Source organism: Meriones unguiculatus, chromosome 10 (assembly GCF_030254825.1).
Source record: "Meriones unguiculatus strain TT.TT164.6M chromosome 10, Bangor_MerUng_6.1, whole genome shotgun sequence".
Lineage (NCBI taxonomy): Eukaryota > Metazoa > Chordata > Mammalia > Rodentia > Muridae > Meriones > Meriones unguiculatus.
In genome coordinates, this window is record NC_083358.1 from 2,456,311 (window position 1) to 2,476,128 (window position 19,818).

The window sequence follows — 19,818 nt, forward strand, 5'->3', positions numbered from 1 at the left end:
TTTTTTGTTTGTTTTTTTCAGACAGGGATTCTCTGTGTAGCCCTTACCGTCCTGGACTGGCCTAGAACTCACAAAGAACCACCTGCCTCTGCCTCCCAAGTGCCGGGATCACAGGCGTGCTGCACTGCCTCCGGCTGAGGCTCCATTTTTTTGATGAAAGGGCGCCATTAGTTTCCTTCTCTCCCTTGTCGGAAACTCCCAACCCTTCTGACTTAACTTTCCGTGAGCCCTTCCAGGTTCTGTAAATGCCTGCAAAGCACATGGCTGCTTCAGGGTTTAGTGGCGAGGCTGCTGTATCCCTTGACTCGCTCAGTTCTGTGTTGCTGTAACAGTTCCTCTGAGGCCAGGCAGCTCGTGAGGAAACCCTGAGTGGTTCTGGAGACTGAGAAGCCTGTGGATGTGGATCCAGGAGAGGCTTCATGGTGCACTCACCCACTCATGGAGAAGCTGGCAGAGCCCCAGCTCCCAGCCACCCTCCCTCCTGCTCTGTCTGTGGATTTGCAGGGGCCTGGCCACCTTTACACTTCTCATCTGTTGCCTCTGTAAGGACGGTACTACATGCTAGAGAAATGAGGACAGAGTTGGGAAACTGTGCCTTCATATCTCTTCTTTACAAATTTCAGGGTGTTTGAAGAATCCTCATCTTCCCAAGGATGGGGAAAAATAGTCACACAGTATCTCCACGACCAGTGGGTCTGCCTGTCCTTCCTGCTGAGAAAGCGCCACCTCCTTACGCCAGCTGCAGGAGGTGGCTTGCTGGAGTGCTCTCTGCCCGCCACTGAGAGGCCCTCACAGACCCTGCGGTCGGCGCTGGACGTGCTCATGGTCCTCCCCGTGGGCCGCATCGTGCCGGTGTTCCGCTGCATGGAGGTGCTGGTTCCCAAGGTGAGGCAGGGGGAACTTTGAGTCCTGTGAGGAAGAAACAACAGCATTTCCAAGACTGACCCCTGCGTTTCACCCTCCTGCCAGCTCCTGACCTCCGAGGAGCCGCTCTGCGTAGAATCTTTTGACGTGGCTTGGAAAATCGTATCTTCCCTGAGCAACACTCAGCTGACATTCTGGCCTAATTTAAAAGCTTTTGTTCACTTTGTTTTTGATAATGAAATTCTTACCATTGCTGCAAAACTCAGGGGTCAGGCATACTTCAAAATAAAAGAGGTAACTTTTTTCTCTTTTCAGTGTGTGTGGTCCGTAGGAAAGAGAAAGAGGGCTTATAGCCAGGTACTGTGCTACTGGCTTTGTTCTCAGAACAGGCCCTGCTCTCATGAGGGAAGGAGGGGAGTGGGCAACCTGCCCGCCGTGTTACTTTCAGCTGCTGTGACCAGAAAGGAGCGGTTGGCTTCAGCTCAGCTTCAGGGGATACAGTCCACCATGTGAGGGAAGGAATGTGGCTGCCCCTCCGCAGTGGCAGAAGTGGCGGCTGCTGATGTTGTCACGCATCAGGAAGCAGAGAGCAGAGCAGAGCAGGGCCAGTCTGTTCCCCGCAGAGGCTTTCAAAATATCACCCCAGATAGGGTCAGAAAACATGAGCTGTGGGGACACTTAACATTCAGACCACGGCTTTTCCCATCATGTTCAAACAGTATTTAAGATCTCAACACCCAGGAGGCAGAGGCCTCCTGAGTTCCGGGCCAGCCTGGTCTACATATTGAGCTCTAGGCCAGCCTAGTCTACATAATGAGATCCTATCTCAAAACAACAAAGAAACAAAAAACCTTGACTCATTTGGGAAGTTATGGTTTGGGAATTTGGGAGACCTCACTCTTTTCCTTTGTGTGGGGAGGGACTGCCTCCTCCTTGAGTCTTTGGCTCATGGTCGTGGTTCATCTGAAAATGTTCCAGTAGAGTTTAGCTTAGTTTCTCAGATAAATTTATCACACAGCTCACATTCACCATTTCAGCAAGTAAGTACACTGCAGACAAAAAGAAGCACCGTGCAGCAGGCCCTGCGGGGTTTTCCACACTGAGCCCGGGTAGGCTGATGTCAAAGGCTGTACGTATCCTGTGTTCAGTGTGCAGGGTTTGGGGCTAGGCTCTGAGTTCCTTTCTCATCACCATGACAAAAGCAACGAAGGAACAGTTCATCCCGCTGGGGAGCGCATAGCTGCAGGAGTGCAGCAGCTGGTCAGTGACACCAGTCAGGAGGCAGAGCTGCAGCTGGTGCTCAGCTCACTTTCTCCTTTTTATTCAGCCTAGAGCCCCAGCCTGCAGAATGCTGCACCACATCTGCAGTGGATCTTCCTGTTCTTCATTTGAACCTCTCTGGGGTCACCCCTGGAGGCACTTACTGACATGAGTCTCCTCGTGGATTCAGTCTGTCAAGTCCAGTGTAAATACCAACTGCCCAGGCTGGGAGGAGGCTTATTTCTTGAGGAACTGACACCTGGAAGTGACAGTTGATAGCAAACCCCTCATGCTGCTAATCTGAATCATTATTGTGCTGCTCATTTTCTTCCTAGCCGACCCGGCCAGAGGTTAATCGGAGTACTGTGTTTCATTTCAGATTATGTGCAAGCTAATTGAAATGTCCTCCATAAAAACAGGGGTCTTCAATGCTCTGATGTGTCACTGCTGCCAGTCTTGGGTAGCAGCTGCCTCCGGAGGGTGCCGGGGCTCCTTCTCCAGTGCTAAGGATTACAGCGAACTTGTCCTGGAGGCCTGTGTGTTTGGAACAGTGTTTAGGCGCGATCAGAGGTAAAAATGCCACTATGTCACCTTGCCATGCCAGGGTGGGCTCATGTGTGTGCTGAGCCTTCAGCCAGGCTGTGGGATTCAAATTGGAGCTGTAACTTTTTTCTCTCTTCTGAACATTTTTTTTTTCCTCTTCCTATATTCTTAAGACTTATTCAGGATGTCCAAACCTTCATAGAAAACCTTGGACAAGACTGTGCGGCCAACGTCGTCATAGAGAAGTAAGTGCGTCCAGTTCTCATGTCTTGATGCCAGTGAGACATGCCACGTGCTTTCCCCGTGTGGCAATCTTTAGTCATAACATTTTAAGAGATTTGTTCCTTTTTCTTCACACATTTGGCTGTTTGGCCTGCACCGGTGTCTGTGAACCGCACACAGACCTGGTGCCGCAGAGCTTGGAAGGGAGTGTCGGATCCCGGAAATGGAGTTGCAGAAGGCTCTGAGCCACCGTGTGGATCCTGGGACTTGAACCTGGGTCCCCTGAAAGAGTAGCTAGTGCTCTTAACTGCTGAGCCATCTCTCTAGTTCTGTTACTCATAAATTTCATAAAAGTTAGGGTTAGATATATAGTTTTGTCGTCATCATCATCACCATCCTTACTGTGGCTAAATGCCTGCAAACAATCTTAGAGAGGTTTGGGGAGATACAGTCCATGGTGGCTTCAAGGATTGGCTATGGCTGTGGCATGTGGAGCCTGGTAGCAGAGAGAGATGGAAAATGAAGCAGGGCTGTAAACCTGAAAGCCCGCCCCAGCGACCCACTTCCTCCAGCTCGGCCCCACCTCCCACCGTCCACAGAGTCCACGGTGGCACCTCGCCCTCAACACATGGACCTGAGAGCAAGTTTCCCAACCAGCTGTAACACAGGCCTCAAAAATGTATGAAAGATAACAGTATTCTTTGCTCATAAATTTTAGTTGTATCTTTACTATTTACTTCCAGAAATGTAGTGCCTTCAGTCACAGCTGCACAGGCTAGTCCAAGTAAAGAAGGGCCTCAGTCACAGCTGCTGCTCCTCCCTGAGGGAGGTGGGAGGGAGGCAGTCCTGTGCACTTCATTCCTTAACCCTTCATTTGGTTATAAGATTTATCACAGAATTGATAGTTAACAAGTAAATACATTATACACAGATACAGTGAGTGAAAGGCCCTGAGGTGTTCTGTTTTGTTTTGAAACCCTTTCATTGAGTAATTAACATATACAAATCCCTACATAGTCATGTGTGTAGCTGGTGAGTGTGGGACAGGCCGTGAGGGTGTGTTTCTAGAACGACTGTTCTTATCGAATTGAACTTAAATATATTTATTACTGTGTGTTGGAAAGGGTAGGGCTGTGCCATGGCACACATATAGAGGTCAGAGGGCAACTCTGGGTTTTGTTGTTTGGTTGGTTGGTTTTTGGGTTTTCAGGACAGGGATTCTCTGTGTAGCTTGGGGTGTCCTGGACTTGCTTTGTAGACCAGGCTGGCCTCGAACTCTCTGCCTGCCTCTGCCTCCCCAAGTGCTGGGATTACAGGCACCATGAGTGCCTCATGAGCCATCTTACCATCCCTAAATTGAAATTTTTGGACCTTATCAAATACTTCTTATTCAAGTCTTATTTTCTCATCTTCTTTCAAAAACCTGCGTGTGTGTTTGAAAGATGGAAAGATTGTTAGATCCTTTATTGTGATTATAGAGTTAAGGCTGACAAGCGATTACTGTGAATATTTGTAACAAGTGTTAGGAACAGCTGGCTCTGGAATTAAGTCATCTGCCACGCTTCATTAAATGGAAGCATTGTTATAATTATTACTTGTTTTCAAAGACTTTTACTCATGTGTGTCTGTATTTGTTTATGGGTATGTGAATGTCAGTACAGGCCCCTAAAAACGCCTAAACAGGGTGTTGGGCCCTGGAGTTGGAGCTCCAGGAGGTAGGAGCCTCTTGATGTGGACGCTGGGAACTGAGCTCATGTGCTGTAGACGGTTAGGACATCCTCCAGCCTGCTCAACTGATTATTAACTTCCTATTTTAATTCTTGATTTAATACTATTTATTGTTTTGTTTGTTTGCTTGCTGGCTGGTTTAACATGTTACTCAGTGTCACTTTCAAGTGAGTGTTGCCAAGTACTTATTATCACATTGCAGTGGTATTTATTAACATCTGAAGTTTACCTGAGATGTGGGAATGCCAGTGTTTTACCCTGATGCGGATGGGTGGACATTCCAAGCACTCGGCTCCTCCTGTATGGTAGGAGGTGGAGCCAGGCTGGGGAATATGAGCCCGTTCTTGTTCCTCTTTCTCTTACTAGGGTCTGGGGACGTGTGTGTGTGTGTGTGTGTGTGTGTGCGTGTGCGTGCGTGCGTGTGTGCGTGCGTGTGTGCGTGCACGCGCGCATCCCTGAGGTGGGTAGATTTGTGCCCATTCTGTGCTGTTCGCCTACAGATACTTGTTTGTTGGGACCTGCTGTCATGTCCGGCTTCCCCCTTCCCCCCCCCCCCCCCCCCCCCCGTTGAGAATGACAGTCATGAAGTCCTTAATCTCAAGCCCTCAGGGGAGGACTTGGTACTTGTGCTTTGGTACAAACGGTTGATGTGTTTTTCTATTTCTAAAACATGTTAACATGGCTTATCATTTTCTATTTTCAGCACTAAGAGAGAAGATTATTGTGTGAGGATCTGTGCTGTCAAGTTCTTGTGTCTGCTGGATGGCTCCGACAGAGCCCACAAGCTGTTTTTAGAAGATCTTGCCATCCAGCTCTTGGCTAAGGTAAGGGAAGTGCTGCTGCCCTCAGGCCGTGCCCTGGCACTGCCCGTTCTCTGCCCTGAACACGTGCAGACATGGAGCATTTCAGCACCTTTTGCCATGGAAAGCCTGGTGGGAGGTCTGCGGTTTTGATTAAGGCTTAGTTACTCCTGTCTACGAAGGTTCTCTGATTTCCTTCTGTGGCCGTGTCGCCTTCACCTGTGTCTCTGGTTGCCAGTGCAGACATGTTGTGTTTACCATGAGCTCACACTATTTATATGTGAAGTGGAATAACCATCAGATGGCAGGAGGGGCGCGCCGAGAGGAGGCAAATCTCGGCGACTGTGGTATCAGTTACCTCTTTTATTGCCAGGAAAAAAGACCTGACAGAAGAACCTGAAGGAAGGGAGGAAGGAGGGAGGAAGTTGTGTTGGTTCCTGATTTGAAAAGCGCAGTCCACTGTGACCAGGAAGGCACGAATGAGGCAGCTCTGAGTCCATGTCAGGGAGCAGAGAGAGGTGAAGCCGGCCTTTAGCCCAGTGCCTTCTCCAGTGAGTCAGGACCCAGCCCATCAAGTCACACAGCCGCATTTAGATGAGGTCTTCCCACCCCACCATGATCTGAGCCCCTCACAGACACGCCCAACATCCTCTGCTCAGTGACTCTGCATGGAGTCCAGCTGGAGTATTAGCCGACAGTTACCTGTCTTAAGACTGACTGACACTAATACTGTCAGGCTCAGATTGGGTCCCATAGGGTTGATGAAAATCTCTTGCTCATCAGGTAGAAAGGACCAGCTGTGCTGAGCTTGCCAGATCACCTGCCAAATCCCTTCTGCAGAATGGCTTTCGTAGAGCTGGAGGAAGCAGAAAGGATGGCAGAGTGTACTATGACTATGGAACCCGGGGCCTGGCGTGTAGAAGACTGTTGCTCTGCCTCTGAGCTGTGTCCTGGTTTTCTTCTGCTCTGCTGTCTGACCTGTGGATGCTTGGGTGATTAGGGAGTCCATTTAGTCACAGGTCTTAAAACATAACTGTTCCCAGATTTTTGTCTCCTGAAGGGAGCAGGGTCAGCTTTGGTAGATAAAGCCCAGGAACCACTTTTTGTGGAAATAAGTCTCTCATCCTCGCTGTGGGAGTTGGGTATGGGGCTGTCTCTGGGGAAGTGGTGTTTGTTGGCAGCCTCAAGGCTGGGTAGAACTGAGAGTGGAGAAGCAGAGCATCGTGTAGAAAGGGACCCCGAGAAGCCCAAGGGGAGGAGCCCACTGAGATGGAATGGCCCAAAGATGCTTGCCCACTTCTCATCTTAAAGGAGTCTGACAGCGTGTGCAACAACCTTCAGCGGCTTCCTGGCTCAGCAGTGACTGGTGATGAAAGTAATCTTGAGGGCTGAAGCTTTAGCTTGGTGGTAGGGAGAACGGAGACCCCGGGCTCAAACCCTCGAGAAGGTGGGCTGTTTGGCTGAGACTGCCGGAAGCCAGAAAGGAAAGCTCCTTGCTGCAGAAGGGCTCCGTGCTGCCATCTTGTGTCTAGAGGAGGCACTGAACTCTTCGGCCTCTTAGGAACAGGAACTGAATTGCAGATTCAAAATCAAATAGGACAAAGGGGCAGAAGCAGAAGTGTGCGCAGTGTTGCTTTGTAACACCGTCCAGATCTGAAGTTGTCACTGATACTGTTATCAGTCACAGGTGTGGTAGTGGCTGACCCCAATCTCCACTCGTCTCCCCAGGATGAGTCGGCATCCAAGTCCAAAACTCGCTACCATGAGAACTCCCTACAGCACCGGGTGAAGAACCGAGTGTGGCAGACGCTGCTCGTCCTGTTCCCCAGGTTTGATCAGGTGTGATAGTTCTCCTGTTCTGTGTCCTAGTCAGGGTTTCTATTGCTTCAAGAAACACCATGACTGAAAAGCAGGTTGGGGGGGAAAGGGTTTATTACCTTACACTTCCTTTGCTGTCCATCACCAAAGGAAGTTAGGACAGGGACTCACACAGGGCCGGAACCTGGAGGCAGGAGCTGATGCAGAGGCCATGGAGGGTACCACTCACTGGCTTGTTTCCCTTGGTTTGCTCAGCTACTTTCTTAAAGAGCCCAGGACCACCAGCCCAGGGATGGCACCACCCACCATGAGCTGGGCCCTCCCCTATCGATCACTAATTGAGAAAACGCCTTACAGCTGGATCTCATGGAAGCATTTTCTCTACTTAGGCTCCTTCCTCTGATGACTATAGCTTGTCAAGTTCGAAAATCTTTTTTATTAAAAAAAAAATTATGTGTGTATGAGACAGGCAGAGAGACAGAGGGAACAATCATTATTTTAAAATATGCTTATGTGAATAATTGTTTTTCACTCGATGCTTACATACTTATCACTCAGGCAGAAGTGTGACTGTGAAGAGGAGTGGGTGAGGGAGAGTTTGGAGCTCAAGGTCTGGGCTAGAGAACATCTGGGAATGGGGGTTGGGGTGGCTGTGAAACTGTTTCTGAGCTGCTGGGTCCAGGTGTGAAATAAGGCTGCACACGAATGCTCCCACTTAAGCACTCAGCTGAGGCTGGGGCACAGCTCAGGAGGTCACTTCCCAGGACCCACATAAAACCACGCTTGGTGGCACACGGTCCTCAGGATGTGGGGGTGGCAGGAGCTGGCCAGCCAGTCTGTCCAAACCAGAGAGACCACGCCTCAAAAACTAAGGTGGAGAGTGACTGAGGAAAACACCTAACTGATACCCTCTGGCCTGCCTCCACATGCATGTGCCCACATGCATGTGCCCACATGCATGTGCCCACATCCGAACACACAGCCGCACTCACAAGCCCGCGCACACCACCCACAGGCATGAAGTGTGTAACTGAGGAAATCATTAGACCTTTTTCTCTTTCCCTTTCCCCGTAAAACCTTCACCATGGGATTGGTGGAAGCAGCAGAAATGCTCCAGAAAGCCTGTCTCACTGTTCCATGTGTTTGCGAGTTTTCCTGCATGCATGTCTGTGCGCTGCATTTGTGCCGTGTCCATAGAGGCCACTGGAGGGTGGTGGTGCCCTGGAGCTTGAGTGACAGGTGGCTGTGAGCTGCCCTGTGGGTGCTGGGAAGCACAGCCAGATCTTCAGCAAGAGCAGCCGGTGCTCTTACCTGCTGAGCCACCTCTCCAGCCTCAGTTGGGGAGGTTTTTATAAACTGAAAAGTAAGAGCGTATTAACAGTTCACCTTACGTTTTCTTCCTCAGAACTTCTTGAATAGGATCATTGACAAGATTTTCCATGCTGGCTTCATCAACAATCAAGCATCCATAAAATATTTTATTGAGTGGATTATTGTATTGATTCTTCATAAATTCCCCCAGTTTCTTCCAAAGTTCTGGGCGTGTTTTTCTTCCGTAAGTAGGGATTTTCTCCACACTGTTTGAACTGCAGAGGGTTTGGCTGTGGAGGCGCCTCACTGCGGCGCTTGCTTCTGCCCCTCGGCTACATGACGCTGACGTTGCCGTTTGCAGTTGTGCGTCCTGAGTGTTGAGGCGATGGAGACCCCCAGGTTTGTCTTGAGTATGGTGTGATTTGTTCTACCTTTGACAAAATACAGATGGGAAAGGCTTCTATCATTAAGATGTAAGGGAGGCCGGGCATGGTGTCGCACCCCTGCAATCCCAGCCCTCGGGAGACTGAGGCAGGGGGATCAGAAGTTCCAGAAGAGCTTGGGCTGCACAGTGCGGCCCTGTCACCGTTCCATCCCCAGCAGTGTCCTGGCTTGGTGTTAGAAATAAGGAGGCGGGGGAATGAAGTGTCCCTTCCCTCTGGAAAGAGCCTCAGGAGGGAAATTTCCAGCAACTGAGATAGAGGGCGCAAAGGAAGCACCTTACCCAGCGGACAAGTCAGCTCACCACTGTTCTGTCTCAGGTGGGCTGGCACCACCTCCTCACCTCCCCCTTCCACGTGTGCTCGGTACTTCCTTACGCTCTGAGAACATCCCTGACAAAGGCAACCTGAGGAAGGAAGCCGTTGCGCTGGCTCAGGCCTTGAGGGTACAGTTCAGCGTGGGTAGGCATGGCAGCAGGAGAGAGAGGTACTACATCTATGGTAGGTAGCAGAAAGGGATGACAGCAACACTCAGCCCAGGTTCTTCAGAGTGCCCCTCCCCCAGCTCATTAGCCTAATCTGGATAGTCCAACATGGTGCCCAGAGGCTTGCCCTCCCCACCCCTGTGATTCTAGATCTGTCCAGTTGACAGTTAACCTCCTCAGCTTGTTCTCATGCCCTGTGAAAACCACTCTGGATTGAGTGTTGGTGGCCATAGTGGGCTCTCTGCCTTCCTTGGTCCCTTCCCTGTGTCGATGCTTGAGCCACACAGATCACCCCAGTTTGCATTGCTAGGACACTCACCACCTACCTGGCCATCTGCTCTGGGCGGGTCTACATACTGGCAATCTGGCCCTTCTCTTGGTCCCCATCTGCACGGCTCCAGATGGCATCTGTGCCCCATGTCTGTCACCTTGGATGTGATAACAAGATACCATCCCAAGGGCCAGTGAGAACCTCACCTCCTCTCCCCTGTGTCTTTGTCTTGCTCTTTTTACCAGCTCCTCTGTGTCCTGACCCGTGCCCACTCCTGATCCAGGCAGGTTCTTCCCATCCTGTATTCCTGGCTCAGGGACTTGATATGTTTGGGGCATCCAGCGTTGTTTGCTGTACCCCCAGCACTGCCTGCACTGCACTCGGCTGCAGGGGGTGCCCATCCTCTCTGGTTTTCAGTCCTGTGCCCTATGCATGTCAAGTAGAGTGCCTCCCACCTTTGCTCACCCAGAGCCCAGCAGCCTCTGCTCACAGTTAAAACCCAATTGATGACTGTTCTATCTCATCTTCTTTCAGGGTGAAGAAAAACTTAAAACGAGCATTTGCACATTTTTATCTGTTTTATCACATTTGGACACCATCATTCAAAATGTTCCAGAGAAGGTGAGTTTGAATTACTTGCAAGAATTTATGAACTTGGCATTGTAGTATAGAAAGAATGCATTTGTGCAAGCTTGGTTTTTGTTGTCAGTTGTTTCCTGATTAGTTATCTTGAAATGTGCGTCTTTCTCAGTTTTCATTAGTTCCTTAAGAATTTCGTACAGTGTAGTTCGATAATACCCCCCCAGCTCCTCCCACATCTACCCTTCTCCCTGACCTCAAACAGTCAAGCGCCCCTGTGGCTTTGTCCCTGTTCTCCCTCCCCTTTCCCTGGCTGCTGCAAGGGATAACTGGCCTCGTACACACCAAGTTCACAGTGATTCCTGTTGGTGTAAGTGGTTTTACTTTTATACATTGTTATAGAGTTGGTGTTTTTGCATTCCTGGCCATTTGTTTTGGTTTGTTTGTCTGTGTATTTTTATCAGCTCTTTGAGAATGTCATAGATGCAGACTATGTTTTGAGCGTATTCACCCCCTGCCATTCCAGCCCCTCCCAACTTCATGTCCCCTTTATTTTTAGTATAACTCGAGTCCAGTGTGTGCACATGGTCTCCTGGGTATGGTGCTTTCCACCGGAGTGAGGATGTAACGAAAACTGACTTCCTCCGCCAGGAGCCATGACTGACAGCAGCTCCTCAGCTGGGATGAGGCTCATTCGCCCTCCCTGAGTGGAGGTTCTTTAACCGACACTGGTGCAGACAGACTTGGGGCAGTCACCTGGAGCCCCATCTGTCCAGTCCTTCTTCCTTTCCTCTGTGTTTTACTCCCCCTAAGGCCCACTGGTACGGCCCCTGACTTGACTTGCAGATGCAGCTGGCGGTCTGTACAGTTGTTTATCACAGGGATGGATGGCTGTGTGTGTTCTTGCAGGGGGTTGGCAAAAACGTGCAGTCTGTGATTTTTTTAAAGCTACTCTTTCTTAAAATTAGATTTATTCAATTTATTTTATGAGTATTTTGCTGTCACAAATGTATGTACACCATTTCCATGCTTGGTGCCCTCAAAGATCAGAAGAGGGAATTGGCTCCCGTGGAACTGGAACTGGAGTTACAGATAGTTGTGAGCAGTTATGGAGGTGCTGGGAATCAAACCCACGTCCTCTGCAAGAGCCATCTCTCTAGCCTCAATTCTTTTTATTTAATTCTACTTTGTGTTTGTGTGTGTGTGAGAGAGAGAGAGAGAGAGAGAGAGAGAGAGAGCAGGCCTTGGTCAAAGTGAGTGGTGCTCGTGTGCCTGGGAGGAAGGTGCAGCCCCCAGGCGGGGAAAGGCTTGCCAGAGCTGGTCAGGGCCGCCCTCAAGCTGTTTCTCCTGTCTTTGCAGACGCTGGTTCTAAAGCAAGCCCTGACTGTTGCCCTGCAGTGGTGTCTGAGCCACAACTTCAGTGTCCGACTGTATGCACTGGTGGCCCTCAAGAAGGTGTGGTGTCTGTGTAAGGCCCTGCAGTTTGAAGAGTGTGATGCCTGGAGCACGCTGACCGAGTGCAGCCTCAGCCAGGCAGAAAGCATGCACGGAGCAGGGTGAGGACCGCTGGCTGGCCTTGCCGGCAGTCACTCTCTTCTGGATCACTGTCCCTCTGTGCTAGAGCACACGAGGACTTGGGTCAGGCCCATGCAGCAGGTGATCAAAGATACATATCCGTTGACGGATCTAGATTAGGGGTTTGGTTGTTGTTGTTTCTGTTTGTTGAAACAGGGTTTCTCTGTATAGCCTTGGCTGTCCTGAAACTTGCTCTGTAGACCAGGCAGGCTTAAAACTCATAGAGATCCACCTGCCTCTGCCTCCCAAGTGCTGGGATTAAAGGTTTGCACCACCAGTGCCGGGCCAGATTGTGGTTGTGTACTTTTGTCTCATCCTTTGGGCCTTGTGAACTCTGAACTTGGCCCTGGCACAGCAGGCAAGCAGCCTGGAAGAAGCAGGACTAACCTCAGGGCATCCCTCAGCCTTCTGCTGCCCACTTCTGGCTGAGTACTGCTTTCTGTGGAGAGATCATGGCAGACTATTCAGTACTGAGCTGCTTTCTCTGCCTGTTGGTCCTAGGTTAAGGTCTCTAGTCCCTAAAAACCATTGGCTCAGATCCTATATATTTTATTATAAAGCAAGAAAACATCCTTTTTTGTCATTACTTGACTCCTGGTCCTAAGAGGACTATCAGACAGTCACACCAGTGCACAGGTTTCTCAGTAGGTGATAATAGAGAGGGCACCATGGCAGGCACAGACCCTCTACCTGTGGCTTATGGAAGCTTTAACCAACATGATCTGTGACCTCCAAAAGAAGAGCAGGGATTGGTGAGTGAAGAGAGACTTCTGGGCGAGAGAAGCAGCATTGGGAGTTGGAGATTGGAGGCAAGCGGGACACTGGAGGAAGCCAGTGCTGGGGACATGGGGCAGGTATCTACGTGTTCAGAGAACTTTAGAGTTGGAGGCCACAGTTTGGCACAGAAGCAGCAAACGCCTGTTTCCTCCCGGCAGTAGACTTTCTGGAGCCCACTGTGTTTTGTGTTTAGATCCTTGGAATGTTTAAAATACTCCTGACATTCATTTTTCAGAAGCATAGGCAGTGATGGGGTGAGGTCCTAGGAAATTATGCAGAAAATTCTTTAAAGTGAATGTTGTGGGCTAATGGTCCCAGTTCTAAACTTTTTGTCCTGTCACATGACTTTGCCTTGGTTCTCCTGATTTTCAAACATGGTGGCTGGGCTTGCCTTGCTCATGGTTGGGTCTTTTGGGCTGTACTGTGTGCCTTCAGAGAAAACCACAGCTTACACAAGATTTTCTCTCAGGAGGAAAGTGTCTACTGCCAGGCAGAGTCGCAGGACCCCAACCCCAGAGGTTACAAGCATGGGCAGATGACAGTGTCTTAGTCTGTGTTATGTGATTGAATTTGAGGCCAGGCTGGGCTCACAGAACTGTGTTCTCCACATTCTTCTGCTGTACTGGATGATGCCTGTCGGATACTCAGACATCTGGGTTTTACTCCTTTCCTTGGTTCATGTATGACATTGAAAGCATTAGCTTTTCTGTTCGTCTTTGAGTTCCATTTCAAAATATGAGCTATCTGAGTGGTAGAGCACATTCTGGAAGGCATGAGACCTGGGTTCAAGCCCCAGCTCTGCAAATAGCAACAAAGCAGAACTTTGTTGTTTTGTTGTTTGATTTTGACACAGTCTTGGTGATGTAGCTCAGGCTGGCTTTATCCTCCTGGCAATCCTCCTGCCTGTCTGTCGAGTTTTGCAATTGTAGTTGAGGACCATAATGCATAGCTTGAAAGAAGAACAAAACTAGGAATGGTCCCACATCTTGGCTTATGTTTCCAGAGGGATAAGTGTTCACATGCTAAGGAGGTGTGACGAAAGCAGCAGGCATGAGAAGGAAGCTGAGGGATCACATCAGGAAACAAACAACTGGCAGTAAAGGGTAGGGTTGTGAGCTCTCAGAGCCTGCCCTGAGTGACACACTTCTCCAGCAAGGCCAGACACCCTCTAAACCTCCCTAAGGAGCAACACCAACTGGGGACAAGTGTTCAAACACACGAGCCCATGGGGGACATCTGCAAACCACAGCCTCACAGACAGACAGACAGACAGAACATGCATACAGCGACATCAGAAACCCCGAGTGTGAACCTGGGGAGACCTCTTTAAGCTATCCTGCTGCCCTCCCCTCACAGAACTGCTCTCCCTCCCCCTCAGGAACGCCAGGAAGAACTGGCAGCGCATCCAGGACCATTTCTTCTTCTCAGGGTTCCATCCCCTCAAGGACTACTGTCTGGAGGTAAGCTGACAGCGCCGTGTCGGCTTGCTGCTGTCTGTGGCACTGCCCCTCCTGCCCGCTGTTGAAGCCTGTGATGAGGCACCCTCTGTCCCCTTTCCCCCCTTAAAGCTGTGAATGTGCTTGTGGCTCGCTCCTCAGCAGTGACAACTGGCTAGTCATTCTAACTTTCTATTTCTCTGGCAGTGTCTGGCTTGGAAGGGAATATTTAACTCTAAACAGAATCAGAACAGATTTCTAAAAGGAAGTGAGTGAGAGAACATGTGTGCAGGTGAGACTTTCTTGTACTGAAGCCTGTTATCAATGCAAGAACAAACAGATCTCTTGTCAATGGCAGTTAGTCCCTTTGAATTCTGGGTAATGAAATACATGGTAAATGTTACTCCACTTTGCTGGTGTCAGCAAAGTGGTTGTGTAATTTCAAGAACTGTAAACATATTTACCAGTTAATATAAATGACTTCAGTGTGTAAATTCCTCACATTTGCATAGAGTGTCAGGCACTCTTAAACCCTTGTCAGCTCTAGCTGCAGCACTGTTGCCTGCCTAGCTCTGAAGTGAGAACATCTGGCCTCGGTGACTTTTTCTCTCAACATCTGTATTGGGAGCCTAGCTACTGTGCAGACAGTTCTATCATGGTTTGCTTAAAGCTGTCCTTGCAGACAGTCGTGAGATGTGTTACACACACATGAATGCATGTTTTCTGTCACACACCAGTTTCGTTCTCGTCAAGATAAAATGTACTGTTTTCTCACACATCGCACACGCTCTGTCAGTGTTCCTCTGCTGATGCCTTCCTGGCAGCTCTCTTGCCCACAGCCACCTACTCCCATGCAGCCCCCAAGCACAGCCCTTTCTGCTCCCCCTCCCCCTGCCAGCCTTGCTTTCAGCAATGTCTTGTTCCATATCGGTGATGCCAGGCGGAGAGCGGTGCACGCACCGCAGTGGCGTTCCGTGTGTGGTGGGGGCTTGTGGCCCACCAGACTGTGTCACCGAGAGCCCTGATGTCTGGCGCTGGGCTTACGCCTAGTAAACAGTACTCCCCGTGATGATGCCAGTTTGAATCTGCACAAATATGGCTTGTGAAGCTAACAATATTTGCCTTAAAACCACCCATGGAGACGTGTGTCATTTCACTAAGCTACCTGTTACTTGGCCTTTTCTCTCACACATGCCTTTCCATGTTGAGAGCTCTTCAAGAGGGAAGAAGCGGACGGTGGCCTCATGGCCACAGACACCTTCTGTGGGAGGTGAGGCTGATACTAGGGCTGTCCTAGGCCACGTGAGCTGTAGCTGGAGAGGTGCTGCAGGCCCGAGAGCCGGCGAGTGCAGGGTGGCCAGGGAGAAGCAGCAGCAGTAACAAAACCTTTTCTTTAAGGAAAACAACAGACTTTACAATTCTCTTTTCAGACCATATTTTACACGCTGCCACGACTCTCGGGCGTCACTGAAGAGGAGTGGATCGCTGTGGACAAGTTTGCCAGCTTCACAGACATCCCTTCCAGGGCAGGGGCCCCACGGTATTGGTCCAAGACTGCGCTTAGTAAGCTGAGTCCAGGGGACTGGTCCCAGCAGGACCAGGGTAAGAGAGCTTCATTTTCCCTGGCTCTTTGGTGAGGTGCCTGACCGCTGTTACAGAACAGCAGTGTGGCGGAGGCCCTACTCCGCTGGCTTCTCCCTTAGTTTCCCCCAGCCCTCCCTTCACTGTACCTACCGTGGTGATTGCTTCCCCGACGTCAGGGTCCCCAAAGTCTACAGGGGCACCCCTCACCACGCCTATCCCTTCTGTAAGCTTCCCCTACTGGCCCGGCTGCTGTTTCTTTTCCCAGCCCCAACCTTGCATGCCAGCGCCTCCTGTTGGCCACTTTTAAGCTCCCGGTCTCCAGGCAGCACTCACCTGCCTGGTGAGACGGCTACACTGGATGCCTGCTGCCCGGCCGGGCGACCTGAGCTCACCCACATGGCAGCAGGCAACTAAGTCACACACGTCCCTGGACGTACACGTGCATGCTCTGACAAGCATGCCCCCTCACCTCGTAGTAAACAGTGTCAAACTGCAGACTGCGGTCCCACACTGTGGTTTGCAGGGCCATTGCCGGCACCCCATGCGCTGGACAGACAAAGCACCTCCCAGCTTGGGTTCCCACGGCAGATGGCTGCACACAGATAGGATGATACGGTAGCAGCAAAGACCGGGATGGCCAGCCTGGTAGAGAGTGCGCCAAGGGCTGAGAGACCTTTGTGAGGACGGTGCTGAGCAGAGTGCCGGCTCCATTCTCAGCACCCACACGAGGTAGCTCACAACCACCTGGACTGCCGGCTCCAGGGTACCCCATGCCCTCTTTTGGTCTTCATGGGCATGGGGTATACGTACAGTGAGGCCGTACACACACAACAACAAAGAGAGTATTTAAAAATTGATCTGAAGATGCACAGAGAATTGACTCAGGCTAATTTACATGCAGGAACTACTATTTCTCCTCAGGTTCTGCTTTGGGTGAAGAAGACAGCCAACCAGAATGGGCTGATGTCCAGAAAAAGATTATCCCATGGGGACACAGTACCCTGGAGTCAGACCTGGAGCTCGTGTCTCAGGACCGGGCTGCCAAGCTGGGAAAGTCCATCAGTAGACTGATTGTTGTGGCCTCGCTCATCGACAAGCCAACCAACTTAGGAGGTAAAATCATCTACTTTTGGCAGCTGTCTGTTTGCACACAGTGCTCTAGGCAAGCTTCAGAGGAGGCTGGGATGCCCTGAGGCCGTGGCATGCTGGAGACAAAGTGTCCATAATGGCCGTTCTGTGCAGGGCTGTGCAGGACGTGTGAGGTGTTCGGGGCTGCATTGCTTGTGGTCGCCAATCTTCAGTGTGTCAGTGACAGACAGTTCCAGCACCTCAGTGTCTCTGCGGAGCAGTGGCTCCCCCTGGTGGAGGTGAGTGCAAAGTGACCGAGGAAATCTGGGCTTGTGAAAAAGTGTTGGCTTTGGGCCAGCTTCACAGTCTCGTCCTTCAGCACTGATGTCTGTGAGGTTTGATCTGTGACCTGACTGACCAACAGTAGTGTAGCTGTCCCCTCAGTGGTCTATGGTGTGGAGGGAAGTTTCCCTGATGCCATTTGGTGTCCTATTTTCCCTTTAAAGTCCTTTTAACCAGTTGGGCTTGATGCTTTGTCCACCCTCTCATTTCACAAAGGAATGATTTTGTATCTGCTCCTCTAAAACTGCCATTAAGGTGAGACCATCCCAGCTGATGGCTTATCTGCAGCAGAAGAAGGCGGAGGGCTACACTGTCATTGGCGTGGAGCAGACGGCGCAGAGCTGTGACCTGGCCCAGTACTGCTTCCCTGAAAAGTCACTGCTGCTGCTGGGGTGAGCCTTCCCCGCCGTCTGTTCTCGAGGCTACTGTGATTCGCCCAGGCTCTGTCACACAGCTCCCTTGGAACTGACAGCATTTTTGTGGACCCCTTGGTTTTCCTTCATCTCATCTGGCTGAGATGTTTACTACTAAATTCAGAATTGTCTGCCTTTGGGATGCCTATATTTACTTCCTGGAACCCAGGTTGACCTCATCTGTTTACCTGCCTCCTACACTAACATTCGGGATTCCTAAAACAGTAACAGTAGAAGCCACTTTTCTATATTATGGGGAAGCTAATATGTCTTGCTCTGTTTTTCTTGTGCAGAAATGAGCGGGAAGGGATCCCAGCCAACCTGATTCAGCAGCTGGACGTGTGTGTGGAGATTCCTCAGCAGGGCATCACCCGCTCCCTCAATGTGCACGTGAGCGGGGCTCTGCTGATCTGGGAGTACACCAGACAGCGGCTGCGGCTGCTGGGGGGTGCAGAGCCACCATCCTGAAGGTGGGCCTCAGCTGCTCAGGCGTGCAGGGCCTCCATCCTGAAGGCGAGCCTCTGATGCTTGGGCGTGCAGGGCCGCCATCCTGAAGGCGGGCCTCGGCTGCTATCTCTCCCGGTGCTACAGAAGGTGTCTTCTAATCTTCCAGACTAAGGAAATCGGTGATGTGCTGGGATTACCTGCATCTCTCTCACCTTGTACCTCAATGCCAAAACCTCCTCATGTGCCTTAAAGTTTATCACTCTACATTGTCCCCTTTTAGCTAACCCTTTTAAATATTTTAAGCAATTCTGGAATTAAAAATGAGTTTTAAGATGTGCTGTTCCTAGAAACTGTTATTGTCAGGGTGGCTGTGCTAACAGTATGGCAGAACTGAAGCTGATACTTGTGAGCGCCTACGCCCTGCTGATTTGAAACCGTGAGGCAAAGGGCGGGTTTGTGGAGCAGCAACCTCTCCCTGCTGTTGGGCACCTGTGTACACCTGCTGAGAGAGGAAACACATGTGGCAAGTTGAGAATCAGCTCTCCAATAAAGCTCTTTATCCTCAAGGCTTAGGCTTTATTTCCAAAGCCACCAACTGAGCCATCACTGTTGATGTTACGAGTAAATGAAATCTGACCTATACAGTTGTGCTCTGACAGTGGCTGGAAATATGTGAGGACTGTAATCATCACCCCAAGAAGTTGGACTACTCCTATGAAACCAAGAACAAAGCCTATGAGTGCTTTCTGCTCAGCTGCATTATTTAGTGATAGTCATTACCATCATGCCGGAAAGAACGTGTTATCTCTGGAACCCTCTGAGCAGTGCTCAGCCTTCAGAGCCCCTTGCCTATTCGTTTTCTGCTGTGGTTTTATTCTAAAGTCTTTATTTGCAACAGGGTTTCTGTAGAGAAATTTTAATCCAGCAACATGGCTGCTCTGGCAATTCATCATGTCTAAAGACCTTCTGGGTCCATGTGGCCTGGCTGGAATACAAACACGCTTGCAGCACACCTTTACTCCCAAAGAATGCAGGTGAGGCTAGTTTGTAGAAGGAAGCAGCCATGTTTAAAGTGGTGCGCAACTGAGGGACAAAGTGACAAATCAGAGAAGGATCTGACAGATGAGTCAGATAGAATACACCCAACTATCACAAGAACAGGAGCAAACAGGCAACCTGAGAGAGCTGCGGCAGAGGGGGGGGAGGAGAAGGCAATTTTAGTAGGACAGTTTTACAGCGAACAAGAAGGATCCAGAAGATTAGAACAGATTGCTAGAGTGAGAGGCCAAACAAAGCAATTCAGTCAGAAGTGAGAGAAGCCAGTTTGAATCAGTCATCTTAGGAGTTTGAGTTGAACCAGCCAACCGAAGTACAGAAAGAGCTAGAAGGTGAGCTTATTCAGTAGCCTTCAAGACAGTTACATCAAGCCAGTAAAGGTCACCTTTACAGGTTTCAAACACAGGACACTAAGCCTCCACACACCTACTTCATTCAGATGTTCATATTGTCAGTCTGGCTTCTCAGCTAGCAAAAAGCATTCACAGCTTATCCCGGTATTTGCTCATGTTGCTGGAATTCCATCCATCACAGGGATACGTATTTTATCTATTCCTGCCATGGGCATCAGGGTTCAGTGACTGAGTAACACTGCAGGTTTTGCTTTCAGTTCACGTGGCAAAGTACCCCGGAGTGGGGCTAGCGGGTTAGCAGTCTGACGCTGGAAACCCCTGCAGATGGCTTTCCGGGCTTAGGGTCCCCCACAGTGACTTGCTCTGCATCCTTGTCACCTGGCACTGTCAGACTTTTAACTGAGCCATCCTAACAGTTATCTAGTAACACATCAGAATGGCATTAA

The 19,818-nt window shown here is 50.2% G+C and overlaps 1 protein-coding gene across 2 annotated transcripts in view; it reads left to right on the forward strand.

Moving 5' to 3' along the window:
• The window catches only part of Tarbp1 (TAR (HIV-1) RNA binding protein 1), a 41,712-nt gene extending 23,416 nt beyond the window's left edge, over window positions 1-18,296 (forward strand). The window contains exons 16-30 of one of the 2 annotated variants that reach the window (XM_021648320.2): window positions 624-885; window positions 970-1,158; window positions 2,504-2,694; window positions 2,841-2,912; window positions 5,321-5,441; window positions 7,146-7,256; window positions 8,641-8,790; window positions 10,277-10,363; window positions 11,681-11,877; window positions 14,052-14,133; window positions 15,540-15,711; window positions 16,615-16,806; window positions 16,936-17,060; window positions 17,359-17,495; window positions 17,810-18,296. In XM_021648320.2, the coding sequence (XP_021503995.1) occupies window positions 624-885; window positions 970-1,158; window positions 2,504-2,694; window positions 2,841-2,912; window positions 5,321-5,441; window positions 7,146-7,256; window positions 8,641-8,790; window positions 10,277-10,363; window positions 11,681-11,877; window positions 14,052-14,133; window positions 15,540-15,711; window positions 16,615-16,806; window positions 16,936-17,060; window positions 17,359-17,495; window positions 17,810-17,984 (2,263 nt within the window). In that variant the 3' untranslated portion in view covers window positions 17,985-18,296. Of the gene's footprint in view, window positions 1-623; window positions 886-969; window positions 1,159-2,503; window positions 2,695-2,840; window positions 2,913-5,320; window positions 5,442-7,145; window positions 7,257-8,640; window positions 8,791-10,276; window positions 10,364-11,680; window positions 11,878-14,051; window positions 14,134-14,316; window positions 14,402-15,539; window positions 15,712-16,614; window positions 16,807-16,935; window positions 17,061-17,358; window positions 17,496-17,809 lie in introns of those variants that run through there. The other variant, XM_021648327.2, reaches the window with a different exon arrangement.
• The last annotated feature ends 1,522 nt before the right edge of the window (window positions 18,297-19,818 follow it).